At 40.8% G+C, this 14570-nt stretch overlaps 1 protein-coding gene across 4 annotated transcripts in view; it reads left to right on the forward strand.

Moving 5' to 3' along the window:
• Positions 1–14570, forward strand: part of sema3h (sema domain, immunoglobulin domain (Ig), short basic domain, secreted, (semaphorin) 3H) — a 57119-nt gene that overhangs the window by 29227 nt on the left and 13322 nt on the right. For all 4 annotated transcript variants that reach the window (XM_078254537.1, XM_078254538.1, XM_078254539.1 and 1 more), the window contains 5 exons: positions 17–136; positions 1549–1642; positions 3564–3683; positions 4431–4576; positions 7062–7176. In XM_078254537.1, the coding sequence (XP_078110663.1) occupies positions 17–136; positions 1549–1642; positions 3564–3683; positions 4431–4576; positions 7062–7176 (595 nt within the window). The remainder of the gene's footprint in view (positions 1–16; positions 137–1548; positions 1643–3563; positions 3684–4430; positions 4577–7061; positions 7177–14570) is intronic.

The following is a 14570-nucleotide window of genomic DNA, read 5'->3' on the forward strand; positions in this document are numbered from 1 at the left end:
CTTTCTCTCTGTCCAGTTGGAGTGTGCTAACTTCCTGCGAGTTCTGCAGCCTTTTAATCAGACTCACCTGTACGTTTGTGGCACTGGAGCCTTCAACCCCCGATGTGCTTTCATAGCCACCAGCGTCTTCCAACAGGTATTGCTGCAAGCACACATACTGTATACACACAAAAATCCTTTTCTGTAACCAGCTAGAAAGTTGTCCCTTTGTCACAATACCTGGAAGGGGAATAGTAATTTGAAGCGTATACACTTAAATATTTTTTAATCAGGACCTTCAGTATTTAGATCAAGTAGTTGGCAAATTTAGAAGGCTACAACAGTTAATTTCAGAGTGTCAGATACATATTTACAGTAATAAGCATTTAGGTAAATATACGTAAGTATCAGATCGGTATCAGTAGATACTCAATATTAAAGGACTCCGATCTGGATTAGGGCCACTGCAACTTCAAATATAATCATTATTGCAGGATTTTGCAGTGGATGTAATTTTCTTTTGTTAACAAAATGTAACCCCCATAATCCCCATCTGATGGTTGCTGTAGCTCCTTAGTTAGCTAGCATGCAGGCTAATGTAAAGTTTTGCAGACATATGACCATACAATATAATATATATATATGAACACAATTTAAATAACATAAAAAATATAAAAGAAATTTACACTTTTTTTTTATAATGAAGGAATGCTGTTCCTGCCACCCACTTTCCTGTGTGTGTGTGTGTGTGTGTGTGTGTGTGTGTGTGTGTGTGTTCCAACTCCCTGTCCCAGCCCCTATACACAGGCCTATCAGCAGCTGAAATATCATATGTGTGGTGTCTGCCCCTATGCCCATATATATCTACCAGGGTTCATCCTGTGCCATCTGTCTATAATATATACAGTGTACCTTTTTTATTGACTCTAGGGGCGATTTTTTAGTTGACATTTTTATGTCAAATATAATGTCAGTGTAGTTCTTGGCCCCAAGAGTTCTTCATTCCACACTGATTCGTTGGTAATTTCTCATGATTTAGACACATGTGGGTTATCATTTTGTCAGAAATAGGTTAATGGTTCTAAATTCCCTCAGTGTGTGTGTGTGTGTGTGTGTGTGTGTGTGTGTGTGTGTGTGTGTGTGTGCGTGCGTGTATGTGAGAGGTTTTAACTGAATGTGGGATCTGAGACTGTGTGATTTTATGTGTGTGTGGGTATATGCATTCCTGCATTCATATTTGTGTAAATTGTAATCCCATGAAAGGCTGTGCGAGATCAGAGAGGTTCAGACATGGTGCTTAGAGGAGCTGGTGGTGCTGACTAGTTTAAGACCGGACTTCACACATTTTAAAATCCCTCCACTTAACCTGATTACCCTCAATTAGTTGCTCACTCTGTGCATGTGTGGTAGGCTGAAAAAGTCTTTCTGCTTATTTGTGCAGATGAATGATATTATTTATGAATTAAAGAATGAATCAAAGAGTTACAGCCTGTCAGTCTGCCCAAACTCTTGTATTCTGATTGTCTCCCTCTCTCTCTGAGTTATTGCTGTCTCTGTTTTCTTTGCCAGTCAGAGCACCAGACTCTCTCCTACAGCCAGACAGAGTGTGGGAAAGGGAAATGTCCCTACGATCCGTTCCAGAAAACAGCTTCCGCTGTCGTTGGTAAGTTGACCAAACCCCAACGCAAATAAACTATGAATTATAAGTTCTCATAGGAACAGCTATAACTTGTCTGTGAGGTTTTAGGTAGGTATGGATGACCAGTTTTACCTGAGCAAAAGACAACTGAATCAAACAAACAACTAAACAAAAAACATGGGTTTGTTCTTCTGCACACCTTCTGCAGAAACATCAGCACACTACTGACATTGTATATAATATTATGATTCATTTGAGAGATTAGTTTTTTTCCTCAACGCCATCTCAACATAATGGTTACATTTATTTTGAGGCTGCAAAAGATTTTAGTTTATAATATGGGTGGTTTGCAGTAAAACATCCTACACAGTGTCCACACAGGAGATGCTAGCAAAGAGCAGCAGCTTTAATGCTCCGTCTGTGTTTTCACAGGATGCGTTCAAACACAGTTTTGAGTGTAGGAGTTTTTGCTGTGTAAATTAGTTACAGTATGTTCTTGGAAGTAATATGAAGAGTTGCTTTTCATCAGATAGCTTGCAATGCTTCCGGCATAAATAGCTGGTCTCGATCCACTCTGCTTTCAATCACCTTCTTCTAGTCACATTCAAGTATGATTTCTCTCTCTGTGCTGCTCTGTACTACAAAGACACCTTTGTTTCCAGCACGGTTATCGTCGTTAGTAAAATGTCTCTTAAAACTTTCGTAAGGAACAGTTAGTAGTGGATGGTTTCAATGTGACCCATAACCTTCAGGGGTTATGAGCCCTGGATGCATCTGCTGCACAACTCTGCTGTAGGAGGCCTGTGCCTTATCCTTTAGGTCTTCAGAGCCAAAGCCAGAGAGACAACCTAGATAATGCACAGAAGGACATAAACAGCAGGGAGCAAACATGGCGAAGTAAAGCACTGAAAACATGGGGAACATGGGACAAAAGCAGGGTTGTCGAGAAGCAACAATGCAATAGTGCTCAGCAGTCATCTGCAGTACGCACTGTTTTCCTGACATGTACAGTTTGTTTCTGAAATCCCCAATCCATGACAGTTTCACAAATGGCTTTTGGGCCAATCAGCTGCCAGTAAAATTCTCTGTTAGCAGAGGATGGTTTCGATCCATCGACTCGACTTCTGGGTTATGGGCAGAACACACTTCCACTGCACCACTCTGCTGTCAATTACACCAAATGGGATTTGAACCCACAATCCCTGGTTTAGGATGGGACCCCAACATTCATGGACTTAGACTTTACAGACATTTTGATCAGTAAAGCAGGTTGGAAGATGCAGGTGCGGGCTCAATATTCTTTTCTTGAATGCAGCATTTTTTTTATCTCTCTTTAACAAAAGGAATAAACAGCTTCTAGTCTCATCTAAGATACATTTCTCCCTCTGTGCAGTATGTACTACAAGGACACCTTTGTTACCAGCGGGGTTGTTGTCGTCGTCAGGAAAGTGGAGGTTAAAGTTGTTAGAACTTCCTTAAAGAATAGAAAGAAGAGGATGGTTTCAATACATCCTCTGCTATCTATACTGTATGCTTTCACTGTGCCATTTGTTGTATATAACAACTTGAACCCAAAATCCCTGGCTTAGGAGGCCAGTGCCTTATACATTAGGCCACTGGGGCCACACAACAGACAAGGAGACCAGTTTGGTTGGCGTACAGTGAGTTCCACTACAAAGCAACAATATGTATGTGTTACATAATAACACAACAATGGCCCCCTAAGTTCACCGTGGTACTGGGAGCACCACAATGCCACCACCATGAGATGTCTTTAGAGTTGGCTTGATTCTGGAGACTACAAATCTTTAACAGAAAAGCCTGCATTACAGACTGGGGTCATGGTGGGGGGGATGTAACAAAAAGACACCATCTGGTTGCATGAACTATTGTGAGAATATGTTGGAATAAATTAAATACCTAAACCTTTTGTTATTCTGTGTAGATGGAGAGCTGTATGCTGGGATCACCTCAGACTTCATGAGCCGGGACTCAGCCTTCTTCCGTAGTCTCGGCAGCCGTCATGTTATCCGCACTGAGCAGTACGACTCCACCTGGCTGCAGGGTAAGTACAAAAAAATGTCAACGAGAACCAGAACAAAAGCAAAAAACTCCTTACTTTTGAAAACTCTTCTCTTACCTACAGTGGTCGGATGCCACAACAGAAGTCTCTGCTTATGTAGTTTTTGTACAACAACAGTCCTGAGATGGCTGGTCCCAGGTCCTTTTATAAATCAGCAAATATTGGAATTTCACTTGAATATATTTTCATCCAGAAAACACCACATAAAATGACCTTGCAGTTTGTTAGTATGCTACCCAGGATGTCTCTTGGTTGTCTTCTTTGTAAAGTGTGAGACAGGGTGTGTTAGAACTAAAACACACTGGCACACTGCTAAAAGCTAACACGCTAACAGTTCAGTTTCCATTGGCTCTTTTTAAGCAAAGAACAATCAGATTATCCAATAATGATATATTATCAACAACATTTAAATTCTTTATCAAACAACTACTCCTTCAATTCATACATGTACTGTTTCTACATCTTTTTTTCTGTTCTCTTTGTTCTCCTTGGTGTCAAGTCATTAGATTGCTATAAACTAATACATTTAACAATCATCTTTCTCTTAACTTCTTGCTTTGTGAACTGAATATTCTAAACTGAATGTCTTTTACTCTAAATCAATATCTTTATCAGGCCAGTGTGTCCACGTCTGCTGCTGATAACAACAAGATACATGTTGATTATCTCTGCTGTTTGTAAACCCAGTTGTACATATCTGTCTGTCTGTCTGTCTCTCTCTCTTTCTAGATGCCCAGTTTGTGCGGGTAGCGCCACTGTCTGAAACTGATAACTCAGAGGATGATAAGGTCTATGTGTTCTTCACTGAGCGCGCTCAGGAGGCAGAAGGGGCTGCTGGGAAGGTGCTCTACTCCAGAGTGGCACGTGTGTGCAAGGTATGGAGTGTGTTTGTTGGAGAAAGATAGAGACCAGGTTTGTCTGTTTGTGTGCTTATATCAGAAACTGTCTGCATGTAGTTTACGTAAACATGTGTTTGCCTGAACAGGTAGAACACGTACATGCTGATCAGTGCGTGTGTCTGCGCCTGCTCAGGTGTGTGTTTATGTAAAAAGCAGCTATGTGTGATTGGATGTTCCTGCCAGCTCGTATAGATATGCCTTTTGAAGAGTGTGTATAGGGCACTGTTTATGTTTGTCCCTATCACTGTGTCTTCACTGTATCTTCACTATGATACACTGTGATACACTGTGAAAGTTTGTGCTGTTTCCCTTTTTATGTTGATTTGTGTAAACATGCTTGACCGTGTTCGTGTGTTTGCATAAAGGTTTGTTTCTGCTTATGTTTGCGCGTCGGTGTGTTATTCAACATTTGGAAAATGTTTGGTAACACTTTATAATAACCATCATTAATAGATGGTAAATTGACAGTTAATTAATCTTTAGTTAATTGTCATTTAACTGTTAGCAAACAGTCATTTTACTGTTAACAAACAATTAAATTATAATTAATAATGTTTACTAATTATTAGTAGTGCTGTAAATTAACAGTTTATTGTTACACACATTATATCCCTCATATACTATATTAGGTATCGGGTAATGATTAAAAAATGTTTGTAAACCATTAAGAAACCATTTTTAAAACATCTATAAACATTACATCGATAGATGGACCAGATATTCCTAACACTTTGTTGAGGGTTACTAGTTGTTTTGTAAACCGTCTATAAACAGTGTTTGGATGGTTATTATAAAGTTGCAACATATAAAATAATTTATATATACATATATATATATATATATATATATATATATAAACTTAAGGAAATTTGTGTTTGGTAAATTATTTGAACAATGCTTTTTGGCAATAAATCTTATACCGTTGGAAAGCCTGTTTAGTTCCTTACAAATGGGGCACCATATGCATTTGTGGGGTTAGCGTAGGGATTAGAGTATGTGGGTTGCCCCCACAGGGCGGGGTTTATCAGAGACTACCTCCAGAATGTGGGAGTGGAGAGGATGGAATGACCTGCCAGCAGTCCTGATCTCAACCCCATTGAACACTTGTGGGATCAGCTTGGGCGTGCTGTTCGTGCCAGAGTGACCAACACGACCACGTTGGCTGACTTGCAACAAATGCTGGTTGAAGAATGGGATGCCATCCCACAGCAGTGTGTGACCAGGCTGGTGACCAGCATGAGGAGGAGGTGCCAGGCTGTTGTTGCTGTGTATGGTTCTTCCACACGCTACTGAGGCTCCTGTTTGTGAAATGAAGCAATTGCCAATATGTCTTGTTTCTTCAAACTTCAATCATCCAATCCACCAAACACCAAATGAGTCAATGGCAGAATAAGCTGTTTGGCATTGGCAGAGAAGATTTGGCAAATTGTTCATGGGCGCAACCCACATACTCGCTAGCACTGCTGCTCATCCCACAAATGCATGTTCCTTACAAATGGGGCACCATTTGAAAGGGAACAAAACAGGCTTTCCAACGGTATAAGATTCACTGCCAAAAAGCATTGTTACCACAGAGAAATAATCTACCAAACACAAATTTCCTTACTTTTTGTATGTACTTTTAGTATGTATATATACTATATAATTATTTTATATGTTGCAACTTTATAATAGCCATCCAGCTACTGTTTACAGACCAACTAGTAACCACTGACAAAGTATTAACTATCTATCTAAATAATGTTTATAGATGGTTTACAAAGTATTTATTAACTATTTAACAAGGTATTAGAGTTATCTGTTGCAACTTTATAATAACCATCCAGAAACTGTTTATAGACGGTTTACAAACCAACTAGTAACCCTCAACAAAGTGTTAGGAATATCTGGTCCATCTATCGATGTAATGTTTATAGATGATTTAAAAATGGTTTCTTAAAGGGTTACAAACATTTTTTAATCATTAACCAATACCTAATATAGTATATGAGGGATGTAATGTGTGTAACAATAAACTGTTAATTTACAGCACTACTAATAATTAGTAAACATTATTAATTATAATTTAATTGTTTGTTAACAGTAAAATTACTGTTTGCTAACAGTTAAATGACAATTAACCAAAGATTAATTAACTATCAATTTACCATCTATTAATGATGGTTATTATAAAGTGTTACCAAATGTTTTAAAAATCAATCAGTAAAGTTGACTGTTTTAAGTCATAGTCATTACAAAATTATAGTTTAGTATCTTTATAAAAAGGCTTTATATTCTTTAATCTTTATTTTGGTCCCCATTAGATTCCACAAGGTTCATATAGAATATTCTTAAAAATACAAATAAACCAGTGTCATCTATGTTTTTGCATTCTTTGAATTTGAAGTAGATTGTGTTTGTGAGGATAAGAGAGAATGATGAGTGATGATTAAAAATCTTTTACTCTATTTTGTGTGTGTAGAATGACATCGGAGGCCAGAGGAGTTTAGTCAATAAGTGGAGTACCTTCCAGAAGGCTCGTATGGTGTGTTCAGTCCCAGGACCAGACGGCCTACAGACACACTTTGACCAGCTGCGTGAGTACACACAGGCATTGAATGGCAAAAGCATATTACATGCACAGTGAAACTAATCACATGAGACAGGCGTCAATCAATGGTCACATCAACAGCTGGAGCTTTGCCACTGAATGCTTCATTAAAGTGAGTTCAGATACTCAGCCAGTATGTGTGTGTTTGTGTTTATGACGTGATACACAAAGAGTTGGAACTTTTTGCTCAAATATTTTGAAATGACGAAGGATATTTCGCAGAAACTTAGAAGTGCTCAACCACAGCTTCTGTGTGTGTGTGTGTGTGTGTGTGTGTGTGTGTGTGTGTGCGTGCGTGGCTCCACCGTTACTAAGGTGATCAACAGCCCTGTCGGTCACCTTGGGTTCGTTTTCGTGCCTCAGCCTTGGTAACCACGGAAACTGGCATCAACATTTAGTTCCTGTGGGTTTATTCATTATGAAGGATTCATGCCAGTGTCCTCTGGCTGGTTGTGTGTGTGTGTGTGTGTGTGTGTGTGTGTGTGTGTGTGTTTGTCTCCTTAGGAGCAGGTCTAAGTCTTTCACATGTATTTTGAGCGAATTAGTTAGCCCCTTAGCTTTTCGTCTAAACTTGTAGCTGCAGATACACAAGTCTGCAGTTACAAACACTGATTTTCAGTGGTAATGAACACAATACTATTAATGTATGAAGGGCAATCACCTGCCTTCAGAGTTGTGTAACATTTGAAAGGCCCTGCACATCCACACAGGCGTCTTCAGTTGCTGAGTACTAGGGATTAAATGAGTTCACCAAGCTTCCGGTACTAAAGTAATAAAAAATGAGTGCTCTGCCCTCTGAACACCCCATTACTACACACGTTGGAAGAGCAGGTGCACATGCCTGTTCACAAATAAATTGTGCGGACAGCGAATGCACCTATGGTTCTGTTTATACTACATTAGGTGTCTTTGCTAGTGGACATAGTCACATGTGTAGTTGGTGCACATGCGCATATTACGACACCCTGAACTTTGCAGCTAAACTGAATTTTAAGATCCAATTGTTTTGGGAGCTTACAGGGGACTAAAACTAACAGTGCATTCCATTTACCTCGGAACTCGGAAGCCGGAGCTGGGAATGATGCTACACCCGAGTTGAATTCCATTTACAAGTCAGATTTTCATTGTTTTCATTAGCTCTAGCCAGGTTAGCCATTGTTAGCAATACCAGTTGATAACAACGCATTACACCGTTTTTTGTGCATACAAACAGCGTAACAACATGTCCACAGATAGAAGTTGAACATGCCTGTGTGAACGACTGATTTAGTGAGACACAAATAAGACATAAGTGCTTATAACTTTATGTTACTACAGCTTTCACAACTGTTGATACAAGGGGCAGCCATGTTGGATTTTGTACTCTGGCTACTTCAAGGTTGTCTGAATTCTGAGCTTGGAACTCGGAAAATCCGAGTTCCGAGTACAAATGAAACGCACTATAATTATGTATTTGTCTTCCCACTTTCTGTCATTGAAATTGTAAAATCAAGTAAGCACAGGGTGGTGTTGCACAATTGATCTTTGGGTTAATAGCCCAGCACTCTTTCACTGAACCACTCTGCTGCCACCCCAGATGAGATTTGAACCCACAATCCCCAGTTTAGGAGACCAGTGCCTTAACCATTAGGCCACTGGGGCTTTGGAGTCATTTATGCTAATGCTTACAATGCATTAGTTATGAATGCCTACAATTCTCTAGGACCTCATAGAGTAAAGCATAAATGTCACTTTTGCAGCAGTGCCATGAAAGCTTCCATTGACCTCTGGGTTACAGGCCATGTTTCTGCTGCGCCACTCTGATGTCAGCATCACATGGCTTCACCTTTTGTTTGGTGAAAAATAAACGTTTGAGACATGCAGATAGAGAACATGGAAATAGAGGGAGAATGTTGTGGAGACAGGACTGGGGTCTTATCGTTGCTCTTTTTGTAAACAGAAGATTCTCAGAGTAAACGACATGACACCCACCCACAGAATTACCATTTATGTGAACATATACAGTACATTAACACATACAGTAAATCATACACTCTTTTTCTTTTTATATAGTCAACCCCTTATGCAGATACACATGCAACATTTGAATGCTCACACACAAATACAGCTTTTGAGCTGTTACACACATACTTGTCTATGTACACAAGACAGTTCTGACTTGTCAGGAGCATAAACATTTCTACCAGGCATGCCTGCGGTCACGTTTTACACATCTGATAAGGGTGCATACAAAGTTGTTTGTGAAAACACTTCAGCAGAACACACACACACAAAACCACAAACCCATATACAAGAGATTAACCCATCAGGTCAAGAATGCTGTCAGTGTTGTGTTTGCCACGCTCTGCCACACAGAAACACTACAAATCCCATAAACCCTTGGCAGTCTGCGGGTCCCTCATAGCAGCAGAGCAGTAGATTCCACCTGGCCGTGTGTGTGTGTGTGTGTGTGTGTGTGTGTGTGTGTGTGTGTGTGTGTGTGTGTGTGTGTGTGTATGTGTGTGTGTGTGTGTGTAATGTATGGTTAAAATTTGCTGAACATTTTGAGGGTGCTGAGTTAGCTGCATACAAATGACACAGATGTGAGTGTGTTTTTTTATGTGTTTGTGTAAAACACACAAAAAAGCAGCACTATTTGGGTTCAGCTCCTGTCTTCACAGCAGACAGGAGCTGAACCCAAATAGTGCTGTTTTTACAGGTGAAAAGTATTCGATACCATGTGGGTCAAATCCATCCTAAAACTTTGTTTTTCTGTTCACACAATGGGTAGCACAGTCTCTTCACAACTTGAAGGTCCTAGGTTCAAACCCTCTTGTCGGCTAGAGTCTTTCAATGTTGATATATATTTGGGTCTTACTGTAATACTATACCCATGAGCCTTGGGCGCCGTTGCTAGAAGCCAGACAAATTCCAAATGATGTTGTGCTGTCGATAGCGAAGTCAGATCAGAAAGCACAAGTCTTCTTCTAATGGGAAGTTACAAACAATGTATTGTGTTGTTAGATTTGGAGGACTTGTAATATTCACCTCTCTTTCATTTAGTGTCTTTGTGTAGTTGTTGACTCACGTATTTAAAATCTTGAACGCCCTCACAGTTGGCTTTGTTTTGAACAGAGCATCTGGTCCGTGATCACCACATGGACTGACTCATGGCGGGTTTGCTTTGAGTTTATTGTTCAGTTGTTTTTGTGTCTAGAGTTGTAGAGGTTCACTTTCATGAGTCTCACTGCAAATGTTGATGTCTCTTATTGTGTGAAATTATACGTGAAGCCTTATTGAACCATAATTTAAAAAAAAGAAAAACAACAGTAGAGTGGAAGTGGTTCATGTTTAGTGTTTTCTCTCTAATGGAGGACAGACGTTCCTCCTGCTGCCCTTTCAAGCTGAAACAACTCAGGAGTCCAGCTTACAAGAAAGCTGATTATCTGCTGTTTACTGCTGTTGTCCCTGTTGTGGTTGTAGCTGTTGAAGAGGACAGTCATGCTGGAGACAGACAGCCCTCTGTGGCCGGACACACTGAGGTATTTTCAGGCATTTTTGTCATCTATTTTAGTCTGTGTGTGAGAGATTCAATGTTCCAGACATATAACAGCACCCATATTCTTGTCACTACATCACCCTCTAATGCTGGAAGGGAATAGCAGGAAAGTATAGAGAATAGAGAGTATTTATGTTTGGAAGGACGTCACTGGGGCATTCTGGGACTTTGCTGAGGTGAAAATGTTACACCAAGAGGTGGGGAGAAAGAAGAGGAAGAATATGAAGTATGTTTTATAGCTTAAAGGATAAATATGACAAATGGAGGGAGGGAAGATGGAGAAAATGTGGACTGTCATCTTCACAACGCCTATGATAAGGTGAAGTCTGCCAAGGCCAGAAAGAAAGATTTTGGTGGATAAATTGGGGATGAAGGAAGGATGGAGAGACCAATAGACAGTAGCTATATTTAGCCTCAGGCTGCTTGGATGCAAACATAGCCGTAAATGAGTGTAAATACAGATGTAACTATAATGAAAAATTAGTTTGAAATGCTACAACAAATAAACCAACCACAGTGTGCTTCAACATAGAAATAAAAGTGTCTCAAAATGTCAGTTGGTATATTTTTGAGTCAGAAAATTATATGAAGATTATAAGTACAAATAAAATCTGCCGGTGAGTTGAGATAATGTCACCTGGCGCCAGTATAAATTACTTTACTTTAAGCCTTTTGTGGAATTTTGTAGGCAACATTCACATTCACGCGACCCGACCCCGGATATGCGGATGAAGAAGAAGAAGAAGATTCACATTCACTCATCCAAGGCAACATTTGAACAGTTTTACTCTGCAATTAAAGCTTTTTTTGGGGGTTGATTGTATCTTCTTGGGGTCAGTTTGTCTTTATTGGATAATAGAGAAATAAAACTAAAAAAGGCAGTGGAGGGCGAGATAATATCTCAGTCCATATATGAACTGAGGAAAGTACAGTTACATATTATTATTATTACCGAGCCACCAGGACGCCCAGTTCTGTCAGATTAACCTGACAAATGCATTTTCGCTATTTACTGCCTAATTACCTCATCAACAAAAACACTTTCTGTTTAAAGTGGGTATGAAAACATGTTTTGTGATATTGAAGACAGTTAATCATGTTTTGACACCTCCATTCAGCCTTTTTACTCCATCATAGCTTGTGTGAAAATACTTGAATGGAAGCCCAGTTTATCAGGAGGAGAAACAGAGGAGAAAGATAGAGAGGGAGAGGAGGGAGCTGCTGCTGGCCAGAAGAAGAGGAGGGCTTAAGCGAGAATTATACTGGACGCATCCAAGGTGGTGCGCACCATCATGACGTCAAAATGACGTAATATCCTGCCGGCGCGCCCAGCTGTCGCGCACGGCTCTTTTCTTTTTCAGCGGCGCGCGACAAAGCAGAAACGGGAGGCCTGAACGAGTTCGCCGAAAACCGGATGCCAGGACTCTCACACTGACTGCAAGTCTCTCTTGTAAACTTACTGGGTTAAGATGAGTTCTTTTATGGTGAATGAAAGGCTTGATCCGACGAAGTAGGTCATCAAATCAAATCGAAGCATTGACGGCAATGCTGCAGCCAGTTCTGCCGTTGTTTAATTTTTTCTTCTTCTTCTAGTCCGTAGAAAGAGCAACGTCGGTAGCCTTTGCTCATTAGCTGTTCAGGAGAAGACTGCAACTAGTGTTGTGAGCACAAGCGCGGGTATAAATAGTCACGGCGATCCCATGACGTCACATTTGTACGCGCCAGCTGGGCTGTGTCTAGTATAATTCTCGCTTTAGAAAGAGGGTGAGAGAGAAAAGATGAAGTAGGACAAGTAAGAGGGTAGAGGTTATAGCACAAGGTGTTGACCAGAGAGGAGGAGGAGGAGATGAGGAAAATAGAGGCAGAGGAAAGGAGATGAGGAGTAGAACAGGAGTTACTGCTCTAACACTGAGAAAGAGAGAGAGAGAGAGAGAGAGAGATAGAGAGAGAGAGAGAGAGAGAGAGAGAGAGAGAGAAGGAATAGCTGATTAGGAAGAGGGTTGAAATACATTTGGCTTCAGGGTAGGAAAAGTAAAGAAAGTGGATGATGAAGAAAGGACGGGGGGGGAGGAGCTCTGTCCTAAAGAAGGATATTGATCCTCGGGAAGAAACAAAAAAGTTTCTGTGGCTGTGTTTAAAGGTTATTTAATACTTCTAAAGTGGATATTGCAGTAGTATGGGGCAGATCTTGCCTCCACTCTGGTACAGCCTTTCCTCTGCCACCAGTTTCCTATTCCCCTTGAGCTACGGTGGCTTGAAAGTGACACAAGGGAAGTCACATTTGAACTATATAGAGAGCAATCGGATGGCTAATAAGTGCAGAAATTCGGATGAGAGGGCATGACCAAAGTACGTTTTGAATGTAAAAAAGGGTCCTCACTGATCGTTGGCAGATCTTATTTCTTACATCTCTCTAAAGTGTCCAGAAGAGGAGGAGAAGGACAAAACCAGAGGGAAGACTCAGAGAGAAGGGAAGGTGATATTTATGTAGCAGGACATACTACAGCCCAGACAAAAGGCATTTTTCCTGAAAGGACATGGAGGGGTGAGTGAGGTGAAGTGAAGCTAAAAGGGTGTTAGGGGCCGATGGGAGGGAGACGGGAGGGAAGGAGGGGAATGGGGTTAATAGGGGAAGGATGGAGCAGAGGTGAGGGAGGGAGGGGAGGGAGGAGAAAACAACAAGGAGATGTATGGTTTCTTTGGCAGGAGTTATAGATTTTGACACACTTTACAATGTGAAGCAGATTATGAGACTTTTTAAAAGTCATAGCCTACTTAATGTAAATGATTGGTTTAGCCAAGTGCCATATTGATGTTTTTTTAATGGACTTGGAGTGAGCATTCTTTAATGAACACCATAACATTGAACGTTTCCTCCAAATTGATACATAATATGGTGTTTATCTCATTTTGATTTGCTGGTCAATAACTCTGAACAATACAATCAATTTTATCCTGAAACAAAAAAGCAATTTTTGAGACAAAATGTATCCAGACAATGACATTTGCCACCAAGTGAAAATGTCCTTCATTGACACATTGGAAGAGTAGGCATCTTCCAAATGGATATCTCAGTCTGGACATACATGTTAAAATTGAGAGAGACATCAGGATGGGGATAACAGCAGTGGCTGGAGGGTGACAAATGTGTCACAGAGAAAAAAAGGTGCAGTGGCAAAAGGAATAGGGCCAATAGCCGAGGGGGGTTAAAGAACCAGACAAGATGGAGGCAGGGCTATTATTGACAAATTACTGTAAGATGGCGAGGAGGAAATAAAGACAGGGAGTGTGGTCAGAAAGATGACAAAGGGAGGAGGTGGATGTTGGCATTCAGGGTGGCTGGGCAGGGAGGGAGGGAAAGAGGGAACAGCAGAGAAATGAGGAGGATAGGGGTGTGCGCCTGGGGGGCTATGGCCAGACAATTAGGAGGAGGAGGAGGAGGAGGAAGATAGAGGCAGAGGCTGCAGGTCTACAGGCTAGACAAGACTATCTTCCCTCAGGGGAACACGGCTGCTTTTTGTTTAGAGAAAAGACTCAAGAACAATCCTCCGGAGAAAATAGGCCAGACAGACAGATGGATGGGGAGATTGAGGGATGGAGAGATAGCGGGAGGGAGGGGTGGCGAAAGTGAGAAAAAAAGGGAATGAGAAACACCCAGAGGCATCCTGGGAAGTCCAGGTGGATTTGAGCGGAAAGTGACGAGTGATAATCACCTGATGAAAAGATAAAGAGATAGAAAGAAAAGGTGAGAAGAAGATTCAGCTGTCTGAGCGTGAAAGAGAAACGAGATGTGGTTAAAAAGATCAGAGGAGAGAGAAAAAAAGAAGGCATGAAGATGTTTC

The sequence above is a fragment of the Sander vitreus genome, chromosome 7 (genome assembly GCF_031162955.1).
Source record: "Sander vitreus isolate 19-12246 chromosome 7, sanVit1, whole genome shotgun sequence".
NCBI lineage: Eukaryota > Metazoa > Chordata > Actinopteri > Perciformes > Percidae > Sander > Sander vitreus.